At 45.1% G+C, this 23,506-nt stretch overlaps 1 protein-coding gene across 2 annotated transcripts in view; it reads right to left on the bottom strand.

The window, feature by feature from the left end:
• The window catches only part of LOC134957937 (potassium channel subfamily T member 2), a 1,656,739-nt gene that overhangs the window by 446,638 nt on the left and 1,186,595 nt on the right, over positions 1-23,506 (bottom strand). For both annotated transcript variants that reach the window (XM_063940188.1, XM_063940189.1), the window contains exon 11: positions 18,817-18,953. In XM_063940188.1, the coding sequence (XP_063796258.1) occupies positions 18,817-18,953 (137 nt within the window). The remainder of the gene's footprint in view (positions 1-18,816; positions 18,954-23,506) is intronic.

Here is a 23,506-nt window from a genome sequence, read left to right as displayed (position 1 = left end):
TACTCGTAACAACTAGTATGACACTATGACGACGGTATAAAGAATGAAAAAAAAACCACGGTTAGGTGGTATATATTATAATAATAATACAATTATGGATGGACGGACTGCCTGCCGACTGCCGACACAGAGGTAGCCACAGCCGTGAACTACCGCACTGTACACTGGTTGATAAAGAGATAGTAGTATACTCGTAACAACTAGTATGACACTATGACGACGGTATAAAGAAAGAAAAAAAAATACCACAGTTAGGTGGTATATATTATAATAATAATACAATTATGGATGGACGGACTGCCTGCCGACTGCCGACACAGAGGTAGCCACAGCCGTGAACTACCGCACTGTACACTGGTTGATAAAGAGATAGTAGTATACTCGTAACAACTAGTATGACACTATGACGACGGTATAAAGAAAGAAAAAAAAATACCACAGTTAGGTGGTATATATTATAATAATAATACAATTATGGATGGACGGACTGCCTGCCGACTGCCGACACAGAGGTAGCCACAGCCGTGAACTACCGCACTGTACACTGGTTGATAAAGAGATAGTAGTATACTCGTAACAACTAGTATGACACTATGACGACGGTATAAAGAATGAAAAAAAAACCACGGTTAGGTGGTATATATTATAATAATAATACAATTATGGATGGACGGACTGCCTGCCGACTGCCGACACAGAGGTAGCCACAGCCGTGAACTACCGCACTGTACACTGGTTGATAAAGAGATAGTAGTATACTCGTAACAACTAGTATGACACTATGACGGTATAAAGAATGAAAAAAAAACCACGGTTAGGTGGTATATATTATAATAATAATACAATTATGGATGGACGGACTGCCTGCCGACTGCCGACACAGAGGTAGCCACAGCCGTGAACTACCGCACTGTACACTGGTTGATAAAGAGATAGTAGTATACTCGTAACAACTAGTATGACACTATGACGACGGTATAAAGAAAGAAAAAAAAATACCACGGTTAGGTGGTATATATTGTAATACAATTATGGATGGACGGACTGCCTGCCGAGTTCCGACTGCCGACACAGAGGTAGCCACAGCCGTGAACTACCGCACTGTACTTTGTCTGCTGCTAATATAGACTGGTTGATAAAGAGATAGTATACAATACATACAACAATATACTACTATACTGTGGTGGTCAGGCACTGGTCACCACTAGTCACACTGGCAGTGGCACTCCTGCAGCAAAAGTGTGCACTGTTTAATTTTAAATTAATATAATATTATGTACTCCTGGGGGCTCCTGCTATAACAACCTGCAGTGCTCCCCAGTCTCCCCCACAATTATTATAAGCTTTGCCTTTTATACATTGATGTGCAGCACACTGGGCTGAGCTGAGTGCACACAGACTGAGTCACACTGTGTGACTGGCTGCTGCTGTGTATCGTTTTTTTTCAGGCAGAGAACGGATATAGCAGAGAACGGATATATTATATTAAAATAAATAAAAGTTAACTAACAACAACTGCACTGGTCACTGTGGTAAACTCTGTCTGACTCTGCACAATCTCTCTCTCTCTTCTAATCTAATTTCTAATGGAGAGGACGCCAGCCACGTCCTCTCCCTATCAATCTCAATGCACGTGTGAAAATGGCGGCGACGCGCGGCTCCTTATATAGAATCCGAGTCTCGCGAGAATCCGACAGCGTCATGATGACGTTCGGGCGCGCTCGGGTTAACCGAGCAAGGCGGGAGGATCCGAGTCTGCTCGGACCCGTAAAAAAAACATGAAGTTCGTGCGGGTTCGGTTTCAGAGAAACCGAACCCGCTCATCTCTAATTGCAATCTGTTAGCTACCTGATACGCCTCTCAAAAACAGTTTTTTTTAATGTCAGTATTCCATATGCAACATATCACATTGGAGCAAAATACAAGTATATGGGGGGCTGGAGAAGCACAAAACTGAAAATATAGATGTGGACATACAGACATAATTGTACACATAGAGGGGCACACACAGACAGAGGGGTGCACACAAACATAGAGAGGTGCACAAAGACATAGAGGGGCACACATAGACAAAAAGGGGTACACACAAACATAGAGAGGCATACAGAGACATAGAGGCATAGAGGGACACATGCAGACAGGGTTAGACTGGCCCACAGGGGCACAGGGGAAACCACTGGTGGGCCCCACTGCCTGGGGGCCCTCCTCCTCCTCTAGGGATCAGGTTCCAAACTGTGCACTTGATTTATAAGGTACATAAAATGTATGTTACATTATACTGCACAGGACTATGGCGTATTCTCTACAGTGCATTGCTGTTATTACTAGAGATGAGCGGGTTCGGTTTCTTTGAATCCGAACCCGCACGAACTTCACTTTTTTTTCCACGGGTCCGAGCGACTCGGATCTTCCCGCCTTGCTCGGTTAACCCGAGCGCGCCCGAACGTCATCATGACGCTGTCGGATTCTCGCGAGGCTCGGATTCTATCGCGAGACTCGGATTCTATATAAGGAGCCGCGCGTCGCCGCCATTTTCACTCGTGCATTGAGATTGATAGGGAGAGGACGTGTCTGGCGTCCTCTCCATTAGAATAGAGATAGATAGATTAGATAGAGAGAGATTGTGCAGAGTCGCAGACAGAGTTAGTTTACCACAGTCAGTGACCAGTGCAGTTGCTAGTTAACTTTTATTTAATATAATATATCCGTTCACTTCTCTCTGCTATATCCGTTCTCTGCCTGAAAAAAAAAACGATACACAGCACAGTCAGTCACACAGTGTGACTCAGTCTGTGTGCACTCAGCTCAGCCCAGTGTGCTGCACAGTCATCAATGTATAAATTAAAAGCTTATAATTAATTGTGGGGGAGACTGGGGAGCACTGCAGGTTGTTAGCAGGAGCCAGGAGTACAATTATATTAATTAACAGTGCACACTTTTGCTGCAGGAGTGGTGACCAGTGCCTGACCACCAGTATAGTATTGTTGTATACTACTAATATCTCTTTAAATATCAACCAGTCTATATTAGCAGCAGACACAGTACAGTGCGGTAGTTCACGGCTGTGGCTACCTCTGTGTCGGCACACGGCAGGCAGTCCGTCCGACCAGAATTGTATTATTTATTATTATATACCTACCACCTAACCGTGGTTTTTTTTTCATTCTTTATACCGTCATAGTGTCATCCTAATTGTTACGAGTATACTACTATCTCTTTATCAACCAGTGTACAGTGCGGTAGTTCACGGCTGTGGCTACCTCTGTGTCGGCACACGGCAGGCAGTCCGTCCGACCAGAATTGTATTATTTATTATTATATACCTACCACCTAACCGTGGTTTTTTTTTCATTCTTTATACCGTCATAGTGTCATCCTAATTGTTACGAGTATACTACTATCTCTTTATCAACCAGTGTACAGTGCGGTAGTTCACGGCTGTGGCTACCTCTGTGTCGGCACACGGCAGGCAGTCCGTCCGACCAGAATTGTATTATTTATTATTATATACCTACCACCTAACCGTGGTTTTTTTTTCATTCTTTATACCGTCATAGTGTCATCCTAATTGTTACGAGTATACTACTATCTCTTTATCAACCAGTGTACAGTGCGGTAGTTCACGGCTGTGGCTACCTCTGTGTCGGCACACGGCAGGCAGTCCGTCCGACCAGAATTGTATTATTTATTATTATATACCTACCACCTAACCGTGGTTTTTTTTTCATTCTTTATACCGTCATAGTGTCATCCTAATTGTTACGAGTATACTACTATCTCTTTATCAACCAGTGTACAGTGCGGTAGTTCACGGCTGTGGCTACCTCTGTGTCGGCACACGGCAGGCAGTCCGTCCGACCAGAATTGTATTATTTATTATTATATACCTACCACCTAACCGTGGTTTTTTTTTCATTCTTTATACCGTCATAGTGTCATCCTAATTGTTACGAGTATACTACTATCTCTTTATCAACCAGTGTACAGTGCGGTAGTTCACGGCTGTGGCTACCTCTGTGTCGGCAGTCGGCAGGCAGTCCGTCCATCCATAATTGTATTATTATTATAATATATACCACCTAACCGTGGTTTTTTTTTCATTCTTTATACCGTCATAGTGTCATACTAGTTGTTACGAGTATACTACTATCTCTTTATCAACCAGTGTACAGTGCGGTAGTTCACGGCTGTGGCTACCTCTGTGTCGGCAGTCGGCAGGCAGTCCGTCCATCCATAATTGTATTATTATTATAATATATACCACCTAACTGTGGTTTTTTTTGCATTCTTTATACCGTCGTCATAGTGTCATACTAGTTGTTACGAGTATACTACTATCTCTTTATCAACCAGTGTACAGTGCGGTAGTTCACGGCTGTGGCTACCTCTGTGTCGGCAGTCGGCAGGCAGTCCGTCCATCCATAATTGTATTATTATTATAATATATACCACCTAACCGTGGTTTTTTTTTCATTCTTTATACCGTCGTCATAGTGTCATACTAGTTGTTACGAGTATACTACTATCTCTTTATCAACCAGTGTACAGTGCGGTAGTTCACGGCTGTGGCTACCTCTGTGTCGGCAGTCGGCAGGCAGTCCGTCCATCCATAATTGTATTATTATTATAATATATACCACCTAACCGTGGTTTTTTTTTCATTCTTTATACCGTCGTCATAGTGTCATACTAGTTGTTACGAGTATACTACTATCTCTTTATCAACCAGTGTACAGTGCGGTAGTTCACGGCTGTGGCTACCTCTGTGTCGGCAGTCGGCAGGCAGTCCGTCCATCCATAATTGTATTATTATTATAATATATACCACCTAACCGTGGTTTTTTTTTCATTCTTTATACCGTCGTCATAGTGTCATACTAGTTGTTACGAGTATACTACTATCTCTTTATCAACCAGTGTACAGTGCGGTAGTTCACGGCTGTGGCTACCTCTGTGTCGGCATTCGGCAGGCAGTCCGTCCATCCATAATTGTATTATTATTATAATATATACCACCTAACCGTGGTTTTTTTTTCATTCTTTATACCGTCGTCATAGTGTCATACTAGTTGTTACGAGTATACTACTATCTCTTTATCAACCAGTGTACAGTGCGGTAGTTCACGGCTGTGGCTACCTCTGTGTCGGCAGTCGGCAGGCAGTCCGTCCATCCATAATTGTATTATTATTATAATATATACCACCTAACCGTGGTTTTTTTTTCATTCTTTATACCGTCGTCATAGTGTCATACTAGTTGTTACGAGTATACTACTATCTCTTTATCAACCAGTGTACAGTGCGGTAGTTCACGGCTGTGGCTACCTCTGTGTCGGCAGTCGGCAGGCAGTCCGTCCATCCATAATTGTATTATTATTATAATATATACCACCTAACCGTGGTTTTTTTATACCACCTAACCGTGGCAGTCCGTCCATAATTGTATACTAGTATCCAATCCATCCATCTCCATTGTTTACCTGAGGTGCCTTTTAGTTCTGCCTATAAAATATGGAGAACAAAAAAGTTGAGGTTCCAAAATTAGGGAAAGATCAAGATCCACTTCCACCTCGTGCTGAAGCTGCTGCCACTAGTCATGGCCGAGACGATGAAATGCCAGCAACGTCGTCTGCCAAGGCCGATGCCCAATGTCATAGTACAGAGCATGTCAAATCCAAAACACCAAATATCAGAAAAAAAAGGACTCCAAAACCTAAAATAAAATTGTCGGAGGAGAAGCGTAAACTTGCCAATATGCCATTTACCACACGGAGTGGCAAGGAACGGCTGAGGCCCTGGCCTATGTTCATGGCTAGTGGTTCAGCTTCACATGAGGATGGAAGCACTCAGCCTCTCGCTAGAAAACTGAAAAGACTCAAGCTGGCAAAAGCACCGCAAAGAACTGTGCGTTCTTTGAAATCCCAAATCCACAAGGAGAGTCCAATTGTGTCGTTTGCGATGCCTGACCTTCCCAACACTGGACGTGAAGAGCATGCGCCTTCCACTATTTGCATGCCCCCTGCAAGTGCTGGAAGGAGCACCCGCAGTCCAGTTCCTGATAGTCAGATTGAAGATGTCAGTGTTGAAGTACACCAGGATGAGGAGGATATGGGTGTTGCTGGCGCTGGGGAGGAAATTGACCAGGAGGATTCTGATGGTGAGGTGGTTTGTTTAAGTCAGGCACCCGGGGAGACACCTGTTGTCCGTGGGAGGAATATGGCCGTTGACATGCCAGGTGAAAATACCAAAAAAATCAGCTCTTCGGTGTGGAGGTATTTCACCAGAAATGCGGACAACAGGTGTCAAGCCGTGTGTTCCCTTTGTCAAGCTGTAATAAGTAGGGGTAAGGACGTTAACCACCTCGGAACATCCTCCCTTATACGTCACCTGCAGCGCATTCATAATAAGTCAGTGACAAGTTCAAAAACTTTGGGTGACAGCGGAAGCAGTCCACTGACCAGTAAATCCCTTCCTCTTGTAACCAAGCTCACGCAAACCACCCCACCAACTCCCTCAGTGTCAATTTCCTCCTTCCCCAGGAATGCCAATAGTCCTGCAGGCCATGTCACTGGCAAGTCTGACGAGTCCTCTCCTGCCTGGGATTCCTCCGATGCATCCTTGCGTGTAACGCCTACTGCTGCTGGCGCTGCTGTTGTTGCCGCTGGGAGTCGATGGTCATCCCAGAGGGGAAGTCGTAAGCCCACTTGTACTACTTCCAGTAAGCAATTGACTGTTCAACAGTCCTTTGCGAGGAAGATGAAATATCACAGCAGTCATCCTACTGCAAAGCGGATAACTGAGTCCTTGACAACTATGTTGGTGTTAGACGTGCGTCCGGTATCCGCCGTTAGTTCACAGGGAACTAGACAATTTATTGAGGCAGTGTGCCCCCGTTACCAAATACCATCTAGGTTCCACTTCTCTAGGCAGGCGATACCGAGAATGTACACGGACGTCAGAAAAAGACTCACCAGTCTCCTAAAAAATGCAGTTGTACCCAATGTCCACTTAACCACGGACATGTGGACAAGTGGAGCAGGGCAGGGTCAGGACTATATGACTGTGACAGCCCACTGGGTAGATGTATGGACTCCCGCCGCAAGAACAGCAGCGGCGGCACCAGTAGCAGCATCTCGCAAACGCCAACTCTTTCCTAGGCAGGCTACGCTTTGTATCACCGCTTTCCAGAATACGCACACAGCTGAAAACCTCTTACGGCAACTGAGGAAGATCATCGCGGAATGGCTTACCCCAATTGGACTCTCCTGTGGATTTGTGGCATCGGACAACGCCAGCAATATTGTGTGTGCATTAAATATGGGCAAATTCCAGCACGTCCCATGTTTTGCACATACCTTGAATTTGGTGGTGCAGAATTTTTTTAAAAACGACAGGGGCGTGCAAGAGATGCTGTCGGTGGCCAGAAAAATTGCGGGACACTTTCGGCGTACAGGCACCACGTACAGAAGACTGGAGCACCACCAAAAACTACTGAACCTGCCCTGCCATCATCTGAAGCAAGAAGTGGTAACGAGGTGGAATTCAACCCTCTATATGCTTCAGAGGTTGGAGGAGCAGCAAAAGGCCATTCAAGCCTATACAATTGAGCACGATATAGGAGATGGAATGCACCTGTCTCAAGTGCAGTGGAGAATGATTTCAACGTTGTGCAAGGTTCTGATGCCCTTTGAACTTGCCACACGTGAAGTCAGTTCAGACACTGCCAGCCTGAGTCAGGTCATTCCCCTCATCAGGCTTTTGCAGAAGAAGCTGGAGGCATTGAAGAAGGAGCTAACACGGAGCGATTCCGCTAGGCATGTGGGAATTGTGGATGCAGCCCTTAATTCGCTTAACAAGGATTCACGGGTGGTCAATCTGTTGAAATCAGAGCACTACATTTTGGCCACCGTGCTCGATCCTAGATTTAAAGCCTACCTTGGATCTCTCTTTCCGGCAGACACAGGTCTGCTGGGGTTGAAAGACCTGCTGGTGACAAAATTGTCAAGTCAAGCGGAACGCGACCTGTCAACATCTCCTCCTTCACATTCTCCCGCAACTGGGGGTGCGAGGAAAAGGCTCAGAATTCCGAGCCCACCCGCTGGCGGTGATGCAGGGCAGTCTGGAGCGACTGCTGATGCTGACATCTGGTCCGGACTGAAGGACCTGCCAACGATTACGGACATGTCGTCTACTGTCACTGCATATGATTCTCTCAACATTGATAGAATGGTGGAGGATTATATGAGTGACCGCATCCAAGTAGGCACGTCACACAGTCCGTACTTATACTGGCAGGAAAAAGAGGCAATTTGGAGGCCCTTGCACAAACTGGCTTTATTCTACCTAAGTTGCCCTCCCACAAGTGTGTACTCCGAAAGAGTGTTTAGTGCCGCCGCTCACCTTGTCAGCAATCGGCGTACGAGGTTACATCCAGAAAATGTGGAGAAGATGATGTTCATTAAAATGAATTATAATCAATTCCTCCGCGGAGACATTGACCAGCAGCAATTGCCTCCACAAAGTACACAGGGAGCTGAGATGGTGGATTCCAGTGGGGACGAATTGATAATCTGTGAGGAGGGGGATGTACACGGTGATATATCGGAGGGTGAAGATGAGGTGGACATCTTGCCTCTGTAGAGCCAGTTTGTGCAAGGAGAGATTAATTGCTTCTTTTTTGGGGGGGGTCCAAACCAACCCGTCATATCAGTCACAGTCGTGTGGCAGACCCTGTCACTGAAATGATGGGTTGGTTAAAGTGTGCATGTCCTGTTTTGTTTATACAACATAAGGGTGGGTGGGAGGGCCCAAGGATAATTCCATCTTGCACCTCTTTTTTCTTTTCTTTTTCTTTGCATCATGTGCTGATTGGGGAGGGTTTTTTGGAAGGGACATCCTGCGTGACACTGCAGTGCCACTCCTAGATGGGCCCGGTGTTTGTGTCGGCCACTAGGGTCGCTAATCTTACTCACACAGCTACCTCATTGCGCCTCTTTTTTTCTTTGCGTCATGTGCTGTTTGGGGAGGGTTTTTTGGAAGGGACATCCTGCGTGACACTGCAGTGCCACTCCTAGATGGGCCCGGTGTTTGTGTCGGCCACTAGGGTCGCTAATCTTACTCACACAGTCAGCTACCTCATTGCGCCTCTTTTTTTCTTTGCGTCATGTGCTGTTTGGGGAGGGTTTTTTGGAAGGGCCATCCTGCGTGACACTGCAGTGCCACTCCTAGATGGGCCCGGTGTTTGTGTCGGCCACTAGGGTCGCTAATCTTACTCACACAGCTACCTCATTGCGCCTCTTTTTTTCTTTGCGTCATGTGCTGTTTGGGGAGGGTTTTTTGGAAGGGCCATCCTGCGTGACACTGCAGTGCCACTCCTAGATGGGCCCGGTGTTTGTGTCGGCCACTAGGGTCGCTAATCTTACTCACACAGCTACCTCATTGCGCCTCTTTTTTTCTTTGCGTCATGTGCTGTTTGGGGAGGGTTTTTTGGAAGGGACATCCTGCGTGACACTGCAGTGCCACTCCTAGATGGGCCCGGTGTTTGTGTCGGCCACTAGGGTCGCTTATCTTACTCACACAGCGACCTCGGTGCAAATTTTAGGACTAAAAATAATATTGTGAGGTGTGAGGTATTCAGAATAGACTGAAAATGAGTGTAAATTATGGTTTTTGAGGTTAATAATACTTTGGGATCAAAATGACCCCCAAATTCTATGATTTAAGCTGTTTTTTAGTGTTTTTGGAAAAAAACACCCGAATCCAAAACACACCCGAATCCGACAAAAATAATTCGGTGAGGTTTTGCCAAAACGCGTTCGAACCCAAAACACGGCCGCGGAACCGAACCCAAAACCAAAACACAAAACCCGAAAAATTTCAGGCGCTCATCTCTAGTTATTACTGTAATCTGGTACATTATCATGCATGCACTAGCACTAGCAGTATTTAATATATATAGGTTACCAGTCCTCTAATGGTTAGGGAAACCAATGTGGTGGCTGGCCACACCCTCTCTGGAGACTGGTCACACCCCAAAAATGGGCCCCTACCACTGCATTCCCCCAGTGGGCCCTTCATGCCCCAGTCCGACACTGCATGCAGACATAGAGAAGCACACACAAAGAGGAGAACACACAGACTAACCACTTGAGGTTGACCCTTGTGGGCTAATGGGCCATACACATTTACAGATTCACTGAAAGATATGAATGATCTCATTAATTAATTAATGAGATATCATAGTAACATAGTTTCTCTTACGTCCTAGAGGATGCTGGGGACTCCAAAAGGACCATGGGGTATAGACGGGATCTGCAGGAGCTTGGGCACACTAAAAAGACTTAAAACTGGGTGTGAACTGGCTCCTCCCTCTATGCCCCTCCTCCAGACCTCAGTTAGACTTTGTGCCCAGGAGTGACTGGATGCACACTAGGGGAGCTCTACTGAGTTTCTCTAGAAAAACACTTTTGTTAGGTTTTTTATTTTCAGGGAGCCCTGCTGGCTACAGGCTCCCTGCAGCGTGGGAGTGAGGGGAGAGAAGCAGGACCTACTTCTGTGAGTTTCAAGGCTCTGCTTCTCGGCTACTGGACACCATTAGCTCCAGAGGGTTCGATCACTTGGTGCGCCTAGCTGCTTGTTCCCGGAGCCACGCCGTCACCCCCTCACAGAAGCCAGAAGTCGGGTGAGTATGAGAAGATCAGAAGACTTCAGGACGGCAGAAGACTTCAGTGACGGAAGGTAAAGCACAGCGGTAACGCTGTGCTCCTTGCTCCCCCACACATATCACCAACGGTTGTCACTAGGTGCAGGGCGCTGGGGGGGGGGGGGGGGGTGGTATGATTGTGGGTGCCGACGGGAAGGGGGCGGAGCTTCGGTCCGCGGCTCACACGCGCCATTTTCTCCCTGCACCAGACGGAGGGAGAGACGCTGCCAGGACCTCCACACTGATTTCAAGTAAAGGGGGCATCTCTAGAGGGGAGCCGCAGTGGGGTACCAGTCTTTTTGATAATAAGGCAGCGCTGGGTACATATATTCGTGTACCAATATACAGGCGCTGGGGTGTGAGCTGGCATACTCCCTCTGTCGCCTCTTCTGGGCTGCATTGTGGGCCTGTCACCTTGCTGGGACGGTTGTGTGTGGGTTGTGTGTCAGTACTACGTGTCGACATGTTGGAGCCTGAATGTTATTCGCCAGAGGAGGTTATGGGAGGTGGGGATGCGGGGCTAGATGTAGCACTGTCGACGCAGCCGACTCCTGATTTACTAGCACTCCTTAATACAATAAATTCCAATGTAGCTTCTTTATCTAAGAGGTTAGATAAGTCTGAGTCATAGACGCAGGTGTGGAAAAAGTCCATGGAGGAGGCTTTATCTCAGGTACAGACCCCATCCAGGTCCCATAAGAGGCCTTTTACTCAGGTGGGGGATACGGATACCGACACAAACTCTGATTCCGAGGTCGATTTCACTGAGGCTGCGTTACATCCACGATTAGTTAAGAGTATTCAGTACATGATTGTGGCTATAAAGGATATTTTGCAAATTTCTGATGAACCTGCGGAACAGGAAACAAGGATTTGCTTGTTCAAGGGAAAGAAACCTGAGGTGAAGTTTCCCCCCTCTCATGAAATGAATACTCTTTGTGAAAAGGCTTGGGAGTCGCCGGATAAGAAATGGCAGATTCCCAAGAGGATTTATATGGCGAATACTTTCCCCTCTGATGACAGGGAAAAATGGGAGACATCTCCAACTGTTGATAAAGCTCTATCCCGTTTGTCTAAGAAGGTGGCGCTTCCGTCTCCTGACACGGCAGCTCTCAAGGATCCGGCGGATCGCAAGTTGGAGACGTATCTGAAGTCCATTTTCGCTAATACGGGTGAATTGCTCAGACCTGCTGTGGCATCGGTATGGGTGAGTAGTGCTATTGCTAAATGGGCTGAGAATTTAGCTAGTGACATGGATACTCTTGATAAAGATAATGTCCTTCTAACTCTCGGTTATATTAAGGACGCTGCGTATTACCTAAAGGACGTGGCAAGGGACGTCTGTCTCTTGGGATCAAGGACCAATGCCATGTCGATATCTGCCAGGAGGGCCTTGTGGATCCATCAATGGAATGCTGATGCCGACTCCAAGAGGTCTATGGAAGCTCTACCCTTTAAAGGTACTGTCTTGTTTGGGGACGGCCTGGCGGACCTAGTCTCGACCGCGACTGCGGGTAAGTCCTCTTTTCTTCCTTATGTTCCCACACAACAGAAAAAGGCACTACATCAGCAAATGCAGTCCTTTCGTCACGACAAATACAGGCGTGGGAAAGGTTAATCTTTCCTCGCCTCAAAGGGTAGAGGACGGGGAAGAAAACTTCCTGCAGCCTCAGGCGCACAGGACCGTAAGTCCTCCCCGGCTGCTACCAAGTCCACCGCATGACGCTGGGGCTTCCCTGGGGAAGTCCGGACCGGTGGGGGCCGTCTTCAGGTATTCAGCCAGGTCTGGATTCAATCAGACCTGGATCCTTGGGTGTTAGAAATCGTGTCTCAAGGATACAAACTGGAGTTTCAGGAGATGCCCCCTCACCGGTTCTTCATTTCGGCATTACCAGTGGTTCTTCCGGACAGGGAGGTGGTCCGGGCGGCGATTCAAAAATTGTGTCTACAGAAGGTAATTGTTCCCGTCCCTCCGTCCCAGCAGGGGGAGGGGTTCTACTCGAGCCTCTTTGTGGTACCGAAACCGGACGGTTCGGTCAGACCAATTCTAAATCTAAAATCCCTCAATCCATACTTGAAAGTCTTCAAGTTCAAGATGGAATCCCTTCGAGCGGTGATTGCCAGCCTGGAGGGGGGGGATTTTATGGCGTCAGTCGACATAAAGGATGCCTATTTACATGTGCCGCTATATCCTCCACATCAGGCTTTCCTCAGGTTTGCGATACAGGATTCTCATTACCAATTTCAGACGTTGCCATTTGGGCTTTCCACGGCTCCGAGGATTTTCACCAAGGTCATGGCAGAAATGATGGTTCTTCTTCGCAAACAAGGGGTTTCAATTATCCCGTACTTGGACAATCTCCTGATAAAGGCGAGGTCCAAGGAACGGTTGCTGAGAAGTGTAGAGTTGTCACTATCGGTTCTGCGACAGCACGGTTGGGTGCTCAATTTGCCGAAATCCCAGTTGATTCCGACCACTCGGCTTCCTTTTCTGGGCATGATTCTGGACACGGAGTTACAGAAGGTATTCCTTCCAGAAGAAAAGGCTCGGGAACTGCAGACGATGGTCAGAGAACTTCTGAAGCCGACGAGTGTGTCGATCCATTATTGTACTCGGGTTCTGGGGAAGATGGTTGCGGCGTACAAAGCCATTCCATTTGGCAGATTTCACGCCCGCGTGTTTCAGTGGGACTTGTTGAGCAAATGGTCCGGATCTCATCTACACATTCACCGGAACATAAGTCTATCTCCCAGAGCCAGAATTTCTCTCCTGTGGTGGCTACAAGCTCATCACCTTCTGGGGGGATGCCGATTCGGTATCCAGGGTTGGTTACTTCTGACGACAGATGCAAGTCTCCGGGGCTGGGGCGCCGTCACCCAAGGAAGAAATTTCCAGGGAAAATGGTCGCTCCAGGAAGCCTGTCTCCACATAAATATTCTCGAGTTAAGAGCCATTTACAACGGCCTGCTCCAAGCAAGAAGACTTCTTCAGGATCGACCGGTCCTGGTACAGTCAGACAACATCACAGCAGTGGCCAATATAAACTGGCAAGGCGGAACGAGGAGCAGAGCAGCAATGGTGGAGGCCACAAAGATCCTTCGCTGGGCGAACAACACGTCAGCGCACTGTCAGCAGTTTTCCTACCGGGGGTGGACAACTGGGAAGCGGATTTCCTCAGCAGACACGACCTCCATCCGGGAGAGTGGGCTCTGTACCAAGAGGTATTTGCAGAAGTGACAAGATGCTGGGGAATTCCGTTGATAGACATGATGGCGTCTCAGCTCAACAAGAAGCTCCCGAGGTATTGTTCCAGGTCAAGGGACCCACAAGCCACTGCAGTGGACGCCCTGATGTCTCCGTGGGTCTTCCAGTCGGTGTATGTGTTCCCTCCACTTCCTCTCATTCCAAAGGTGCTGGGGATCATTCGTGAGCAAGGGTTCAGGCGATTCTCGTCGTTCCAGACTGGCCAAGAAGTGCCTGGTCCCGGATCTTCAGGACTTGCTGGTGGAAGATCCTTGGCCGCTTCCTCTAAGAGAGGATCTGTTGTTGCAGGGTCCATGCGTGTTTCCAGACTTACCGCGGCTGCGTTTGACGGCATGGAGGTTGAGCGCCAGATCTTAGCTCGTAAGGGTATTCCCAGGGAAGTCATTACAACTCTCATTAAGGCTAGGAAAGAGGTTACGGCGAAACACTATCACCGTATCTGGAGGAAGTATGTTTCCTGGTGTGAGTTTAAAAAGGCTCCTGCGGAGGATTTTCACTTGGGTCGTTTTCTCCACTTTTTACAGGCGGGCGTAGATGCAGGCCTGAGATTGGGTTCCATCATAGTGCAAATTTCGGCTTTGTCTATTTTCTTTCAAAAAGAGTTAGCTGCCCTCCCAGAGGTTCAGACCTTTGTGAAGGGTGTGATGCATATCAATCCACCGTATGTACCTCCTGTAGCTCCATGGGACCTAGATGTCGTCTTACAGTTTCTCATGTCTTCCTGGTTTGAACTTTTGCGTAAGGTTGAGTTGAAATTTCTCACTTGGAAGGTCGTTATGCTTTTGGCGCTGGCATCTGCCAGGCGAGTGTCGGAATTGGCAGCTTTATCGCATAAGAGCCCGTACTTGATTTTTCATTCGGATAGGGCGGAATTGAGGACTCGTCAACAATTTCTACCGAAGGTGGTTTCTTCATTTCACATTAACCAACCTATTGTGGTTCCGGTAGCTACGGAAGAGGTGGCGATTCTAAAATCTCTGGATGTTGTAAGAGCGTTAAAAGTATATGTTTCTAGGACAGCTGTTACTAGAAAAACTGAAGTGTTGTTTGTTTTGTATGCGGCCAACAAGATTGTTCATCCCGCTTCAAAACAGACTATTGCACGCTGGATTTGTAGTACGATCCAGCAGGCTCATTTTCGGCAGGACTGCCGGTGCCGAAATCGGTTAAAGCCCATTCTACCAGGAAAGTGGGCTCATCTTGGGCGGCTGCCCGAGGTGTCTCGGCGCTACTGCTTTGCCGAGCAGCTACTTGGTCGGGGTCGAACACTTTTGCTAAGTTCTATAAGTTTGATACCCTGGCCGATGAGGACCTGGTGTTTGCTTAGTCGGTGCTGCAGAGTCGTCCTCACTCTCCCTCCCTTTCTGGAGCTTTGGTATAATCCCCATGGTCCTTTTGGAGTCCCCAGCATCCTCTAGGACGTAAGAGAAAACAGGATTTTGGTACTCACCGTTAAATCCTTTTCTCCTAGTCCGTAGAGCAGGCATTCCCAACCACGGTCCTCAAGGCACACTAACAGTGCAGGTTTTAGTGATATCCAGGCTACAGCACAGGTGACTTAATTAGCAGCTCAGTTATTTTGATTTAATCATCTGTGCTGCAGCCTGGATATCACTAAAACCTGCACTGTTGGTGTGCCTTGAGGACCGTGGTCGGGAATGCCTGCTGTAGAGGATGCTGTGTGCCCGTCCCAGTGCTGACTATTACTTGCAGTGTGTTTTCTTACTGGTTAAGTTAGTTTGTACACGAGTTGTGTATTGGTTTGTTGCAGCTGGTTGCTGGAGTTTTATGCATACTGTTATCTGGTTTGGCGTTATTCCGGTTGTACGGTATGTTTATGGTGTGGGCTGGTAGTTTGGTAGGCCTTAGTTAAAACAAAAATCTTTCCTTGTACTGTCCGTCTCTCCTGGGCACAGTACCTATAACTGAGGTCTGGAGGAGGGGCATAGAGGGAGGAGCCAGTTCACACCCAGTTTTAAGTCTTTTTAGTGTGCCCCAGCTCCTGCGGATCCTGTCTATACCCCATGGTCCTTTTGGAGTCCCCAGCATCCTCTACAGACTAGGAGAAAAGAATTTAACGGTGAGTACCAAAATCCTGTTTTCTGAGGTTGAAAAAAGACAAGTTGTCCATCGAGTTCAACCTATTTGTGGTCTCATATGCTGTATTATTATCAGGACTAATTATAACTTGTGCTAAAGTAGGCCGTTATGTTTATTACTTTTTTTTATAACTAGAGTGTGATCTATGCACCATAACCCTGTATATCCTTATCAATTAGGAATGTATCCAGCTCATTATTAAAAATGTTGCCAGAGTGCGCCATTACTACTCTCTCAGGCAGGGAATTCCAAACTCGTATTGTCCTTACTGTGAAAAAAACCTTTTTGCCTTGGTGTACGGAACCTCCTTTCCTCTAACCTAAGCGGGTGTCCACGTGTTCTCTGTGTCGATCTTACTAAAAACAGATCCCCTGCTAGCTCTGTGTATTGTCCCCTTATATATTTATAAGTGTAAACATGCATAGCTTTGCAAGTCTTTAGTGGTATTCCAGCATCTCCATGCCTTTGATTAGTTTAGTTGCTTGCCTCTGAACCTTTTCTAGCTCCAGGATATCCTTCTTGTAGTATGGTGCCCAAAACTGTGCACAGTATTCAAGACATGGCCTCACTAAGGATTTATATAATGGGAGTATATATATATATATATATATATATATAGTTCATATCTTTTGTTGTATATGAACCAATGATGAACTATGCATGGCCCCGCACTCATTCATCATTGGTGCCTGCTTGTTTATGTCTGCAAGCCAATATGGACAATATCATCCATATTATCATGAAGGGCTATGGGGCCGGGTGATGGGGGAAGTGAAGAAACTTCACTCCCCCTGTCACCCCCAGCCCCGCCGCTGGGTTGCCTGTCCGCCGTTTCAGCCATTGGGAACCTCGGCAACCAATCGGCCAGTGTGTAGGGCTGATAACATTGATAGCCAGAGCCCTAGGAGTGCAAAGCCAATCAGGAAGCTGCTGCTATGGCAGCGGCTCCTGATTGGCTGGCGGGTCCCTCTAGTGACATTAGTCATGTGGAGGGCCACCATTCGTGTAGTAGGAGTGTATGTTAAAACATGCACTTATACTAGCCCGTTATGGTCTTGGTTAGCTGTGGTTTGTTATTTTTAACCATGTGGATGCCTACATGGACAGAAGAGGTCTGATCTACAATGGATATATTTGAGTATAATTATTTCTTTTTTTTTTTCAAAATAATTTTTTGTGTGACTTTGTAGCTTGATACAAAAATACACACAGAGCATAACTTATTTATTTACAGGTCACCTATGGATTTTTACTTGACAAGGGGACCGAGTGGCTCCATGGGACAGTAGGGAAGTACAGTATATGTGAGCGTGAGTGCGCATGTATGTTTCATTAAAGTTATACTATGTACGGTGTTCATGTCCTGTGTTTACTGTAATATTTCTTTTGCTGTGGAACTACAGGTACTTTAAGGCCCAGTGGTTCTCCAAGTACTAGCATGTGGAGGAGGCTTGCTGGGACCTAAAGTTCCACAGCAAAAGACAGGATTTATTCTTAATTTTACACTTAATGGCTAATCACCCGGCACCCACCTCCCACTGGTGCTGGGGACAACTTCGGGATTTATCCCTGGCCCTTGGGTACCTAGAGAGGGGGACCCATTTATTGGAGGGGTGCCCACTCCCTCAGGGAACCCCGGCTAGGGGTGACTAGTTGGGGGCATAATGCCATGGCCCCAGGGACCTATGTAAATATGTCCACTGGTTGTGGCATTATCTTCTTGACTAGTGGAGCCTGGTGCTGGTTCTTAAAATACTGGGAACCCCTACGCAATTTTTTTCTGGTATTTTAAGCACCAGGATTGGCCCGGTGCTGGTTATGCTTAGGAGGGGGGACCCAATGCAATTTCTTTTTTTTTTTTCTAGCTCTTTACTACACTTTTACACAGAGGAGCATGCACGGATCTCACTGATCTGTGTATGATTCTCCAAACATGCCAGCCAGAAGCAGGTCTATTTGAAAGTTCTATTTTTGTACGAATTCCATCCTTTTCTGGCAGTTTGGCTATTGTCGGCAGTGAAAGAGAATATGAATTCTTAGAAAATTCCCGTATTGTATGAGGTCTATGTGAAAAAGCAACCATGTTTGACCGATGGTGTATTGATGCTTATTTGTGTGGTTGGCTGTGAAACTCAATACGAATTGCCCCTAGACTGCAGTGATTTGTATTTAGTAAATTACAGAGATGCATTTTTGGGTGAAAATGCCATCTTGAATAAAATCAGAAAATTTCCCTTTAAGACGGGAGCCAAGTGGCTGTCCCAGCAGCAGCGACAGAGTGAAGGACATCTATGAGTAATGTTATCCTAATTGGAAAGCTCTCATTATATGAAGACTCAAGATTCACACAGAAACTTGGTGGTACAGTAGATTTACTAAAGCTTCTAAAAATGAAAACTGGTGGTGTCAGATTGTATAATTTCTCTATTGCATCTGAAAAAGTAATAGGCAGAATTGAATTGGTTGCTATAGGCAACACCACCACTTTTAATTTTTAGAAGTTTTGTTAAAGTAAATCTACAGTATCTGTTGCTGCTAAGTGAATCTGCCTATTTGTGTGGTGTTTTAAGGATGTTATGTAAAAATACCGTTCACCCAACATTTAAAGTAACTCACTGCTTTGGTCACTGAAAAGGTTATGTTTAATCTCAAGTTTAGGTATACGAATTAGGTGGCATGGTTCACAAAACAATTATTTATGCAGTTTTGATCTCTTCAGCATTGTATAAATGAGTAAATGCTCACTTACTTTGCTCTTAATAGGTCTTGATCCTTAAGGGCTGAGCCTTGTAAATAGATGACCCTTTGAGACCACATAGGAATTTGAAGAACACGTCTAACTTGAACATCCATCTCCGTGGGACACAGAATCACCACATAATAATCCTGATACACACAGCAAATGAAAATTATTAATAAATGAATTACACTTCAATATTTTCATCTTACAACCTATTATATACTGGAATATATTTGGAAATTATGGTGTTTAAGCATGGTGTTTTAGTAATAGTTTTAAGACTTTTATTTTGTATGATGTGTTATTGATTTAGATTTATATCTCACACAATTTGTACCTAAAATCTCAGATATTAATGCCCTTGTGAGTTTTTGAGGTGTGTCTAGAATTTGAGCACCTTATTGAATTCAGTCAACATTTGTATATACACATTTTAGGAAGACTGGAAAATTCTTGGGTCTCTATCAGGGGTGGATTGGCATGAAAAACCAGCATGGGAAATTTATGGAAGCAGCCTTAATGGGAATGTGGTCTGATGAGGGGGTGGGGTCTGGTGAGGGGGCGGGATCATTCCTTATAGGGCCTGATTGTATGCAATTGGGGCCTTACTTGCGTCTTTTGCTATAGTTGCATCTGAGACCAGGGGTGGATTGGGAACTAAAAGTGGCCCTGTAAAATTTTGCTTAAGTGGCCAGACATGCCAGCACAAGAGGTATAACATACCATGTAGCCATGACAGCATCACTGGATGGCAGAGTTGCTGTTATTGAAGAGATGGAATAACAGAATTAATGCAAACAATACAGTGTACTGAGTGTGGTGGGCTGTCTGTTATGTGGGGGGTGGGGCCACATGACAACACACAAAACAGGCCACACAGACATATTGGTCTACCAGGAATCTTACTGGTGAGCCCTATGGCCAATCTGCCCCTGGTCTCTATTATGACATGCTCAGCTGTACTATCACAGATCAAATAAAAGATGTATGAATATAACTGGTATTTAAGAGTCTGCATTTTCAAATCAAAGCTAATAGTACCGCTATAAAACTGCAAAAATTGAAATTATGGGAATAAACAACGTAAGCGTTAATAAGAATTTGTTCATTGATCTGTTCAAATAAGCATATTACATATATTAGAAGACTATGATAAACCATTTGTGCAAATTTGCAATTTGCAAATGGTCAGAAATGACTTATTTAATAATTAATTATTGGGTTTTAGATGTAATAATTCTCATTTCTTATAAAGAATGAGGAGTAATATCCTGCACCAACTAAGTAGTTTTTGAAAATTCCACCTATTATTCGCATCAGTAAAACCACAGTTTTACAGTTATCAAAGGTGGTAGTGCTCCCCACAAGAGGGGAGTAATATATTTGTAAGAGGAGAAGAAAAGGAACTCGTGTGAGTGGGAGCACACTCAAATGTAGATTATTACAGCATAGTAAAACTTAACTTTTATTATTGGCTTACAAATAAGGACATACATATGTAAAAACATTAATTAGTGAGAGAATATTGTGCTGAAAATTTGTGGTGACACTTATAGAACCCTAAGTTCTAGATAAATTATTCACAAGCGAGAACAAATAAAAAGAAAATCACATACAATTGAAAATTGTTAAAATAAAATCTATAAGACCATTGTTAATGGGGGTTGGGTATGGGTGACTGGCGCTTGGGATCCCGCCGGAACCCATACCGACACCGGGATCATGGGGATCAGAATGCTGGCGGGGAAAGCAAGTGCAATGAAGCCCCTTGCAAGCTTGCTGCACTCGCCATAGGTTCTATTCCCATTCTATGGATGTCGTGGACATCAACGAGTAGGAATAGTCCCTGTTAGTTGGCATACCAACCGTTCGGGATTTTGAGGGGTCGATATGTAGGTGTTGGTATTGTGACCAGTGATCTCCTGACCACCGGTCACATAACTACATCCCGTTAATGGTATTATTCCTGAATATAGAGTAATTGGCGTGTATTATACACAGTCCAGTTGGGGTAAAAGGTACAATTGGCACGTACAGTATGTTTAGAAAAAAAAGGAGTAATTTAATAGGATAGTATTAGTGGTTTTATGTATTCTGCTACTTATTGTATGTCATGGACAGTGTAGAGAGATAGGTACTCACAAGAAACCTTTGTAATGTAAGAAGATTGCAGCATGTTAGTCTTGTTGGTTCTGCTTTTGACTGTTTGCCACTTGGACATTGGATAGTCACTGAGATATTTACTAGGACTATTTATGCTGCAGTTGGAAACTAGAGAAGATTGTGTTTTGGGGTCAATTACACTACCTCTGACAGCAGAGACAAAAGGTTATTGTTATGCATTCATCTCTTTCAAAAGTTTCTTCTTACTATTCAAAAGAAAATAGGTAATTGAACATATATTTTAGCACATGATCACTTCCATAGTTTGTTCATGAAGCATATAAAGAATAACAAACCTCACACTTTGATTAGCTTGATGAAGTGGAATTGTTGCTACAGGTAATAACAATGTGTAACATGTCAATATATGGATCTGAGGTTAATTAGTATCATTCATCTGTAAATATCAACTTAATCAATATTCATTAATACCAACAGGTAGAAGAAAAGGAAATACGCTAAGTGTTATACAGTAATTAACCACCATTTATATTATGTATAGAGATCAGCAGTTAATTAGTGGCAGAGACACAATGTATAAGTCAGTAAACATCAACTGAGTCAATACTGAATAATAACAACAGACAGAGGAAAGTGTATATGCTGAATATTAAGCTGTAAATGAGGGGTTACCCTCTGTTGGTATTATGTATAGGAGTCTTCTATTAAACCTCTGAGTCCCTTTAGTTACCGAGTACCTTACTTTGACATGGAGAGCAGTATATGCAGTGATGCCTGTTCTCTTATGCACAATAGGACAAAATACAAGTTTTATTACCTCTTTTCTTTTGAGTAGCAAGAAGAAATTTTTGAAAAAGATATAGACCTGATTGAATGCATAACAATTATTGGCTGATACCTACAAGTTAGTTGGTGTGTAGCAGATGTGAGTAAGGAGGTTAGTCCACACATTGACTCCAAATCAGAGTAGATTTTATTGAAGATATGTCATGCCTGAGGGTCAGGCCTGGGTTTGAAAGGAGTGAGTGTCTGGAACAGAAGTGGAAGTAGTGTGCTACCTGGAAATGGGAGGCCTAATCCAGTTCCTGTTCATGGAATAGATGATGCAGGTTGTAATGAAATTCGTAATAATATTAGTAACTAGCTAGAATGTGTAACTTGTTTATGAATTGATCTTTGTAAGAACTTCCCAAAGGAATGATCATATAGCACAAGAAATCTACAAACTTTAATAGACTAGACAGTGCTGGAGATATAATTTGAGCTGAGATCAATGTAGAGATTGAACTGGCACCAGAGTAATGGCTGAAAAGTGCAGATAGCAGTGAAACTGTATTCAGGATGATGACCGAATTGGAGACAGACTAGTGACCGGAATGGAACCAGAATGGTGACTTGTATAAAAAAAAGAGATTCAACCAGCCTGGACCCAGAGAGGCAACTGGACTGGCACAAGAGAGCATCTGGACTGGATCCAGAGAGGCATCCAAATTGAAGCTGTAGAGGCAACCAGACTGGATTCAGAGAAGTAAACTGTGGCCTTAGCAGCTGGGAGCACATGACCAGACAGGTGTCTGGTAACATACATAGTAACAGTGTCACAACTGAGGGCTGGAGCTGACGAGAGGAAGCCTCAGTTGCAGGGGCTGAGATGTAGTTAAACTTAGAGGGTTGGATCAGACCCTTTGACATGCAGGAGGAATGCAGTACAAATGCCCGAAGGCGTGACCACAACAACTGAATTAAAAGTCTATGGATTTTATTAAGCACAGTTCTTATAAAACAACAGCAGTATTTTTCAGGAATGAATTGAGAAAGTAATACAGTAACAGTTCCTTGGAAAGCTGCAGGTTGGCAGATGCCTCAGGGTACTGGTATTATCAGGTACAGTTCTAATTGACCAGGAGTTGGAATGTCCTTAACCAGAAACCCGTATGCACAGTATTGAAATAAAGATGAGGAACGGACCAGCAGGTGTTCGCTGGAAGCTGGCAACACTGTACAATGTGGTAGACTGCTGAGTACGCTGGACGGAACCAGCCAGGTGATGAAACATATAATACTGTGCTTAAATGATGCTAGAGTTCGATGAATATGGAAATCAATGGTTTGTAGATAATCGATGGCGGAGCACCGATAGTGCTTAGAAGCTTAACACCACTGGAAGCTAGTCGCTGGAAGCTGGTGTAATAATAGCCAGGAGTGAGATGTAATCACAGAGCACTGTGGAGTCAGGCTGCACCGCAAGGTGGTAGGCTGGTGCGGGTCTCTAGTGGAGTTTGGAAGCAGGAGCTGGAAACCTGAAGTAGAAACGACCACAGGAAGGAGAGACTGGTAACATAAGGTTTGACAACCAAAGCACTGGCAATTTCCTGGTTCAGGCACAGGATACTTATACCTGCAGGGAGGCAGGCATTGGCCAAGCAATTAAGTAGGTTCCAGTGGAGCAGCGGATTGGTATAAACTAAGACATGTGACTGAAACCAACATGGCTGTGCCCATGTAGTACTTGGAGGGAAAGTTAGTTTGGAAAAACCATGTGGGAATTCAGTAATAATGACGGCAGATGCCGCAG

Source organism: Pseudophryne corroboree, chromosome 9 (genome assembly GCF_028390025.1).
Source record: "Pseudophryne corroboree isolate aPseCor3 chromosome 9, aPseCor3.hap2, whole genome shotgun sequence".
In the NCBI taxonomy this organism is placed as follows: Eukaryota; Metazoa; Chordata; class Amphibia; order Anura; family Myobatrachidae; genus Pseudophryne; species Pseudophryne corroboree.
Note: the sequence above shows the minus strand (reverse complement) of the source record. Positions and strands in the feature narration are given on the sequence as shown.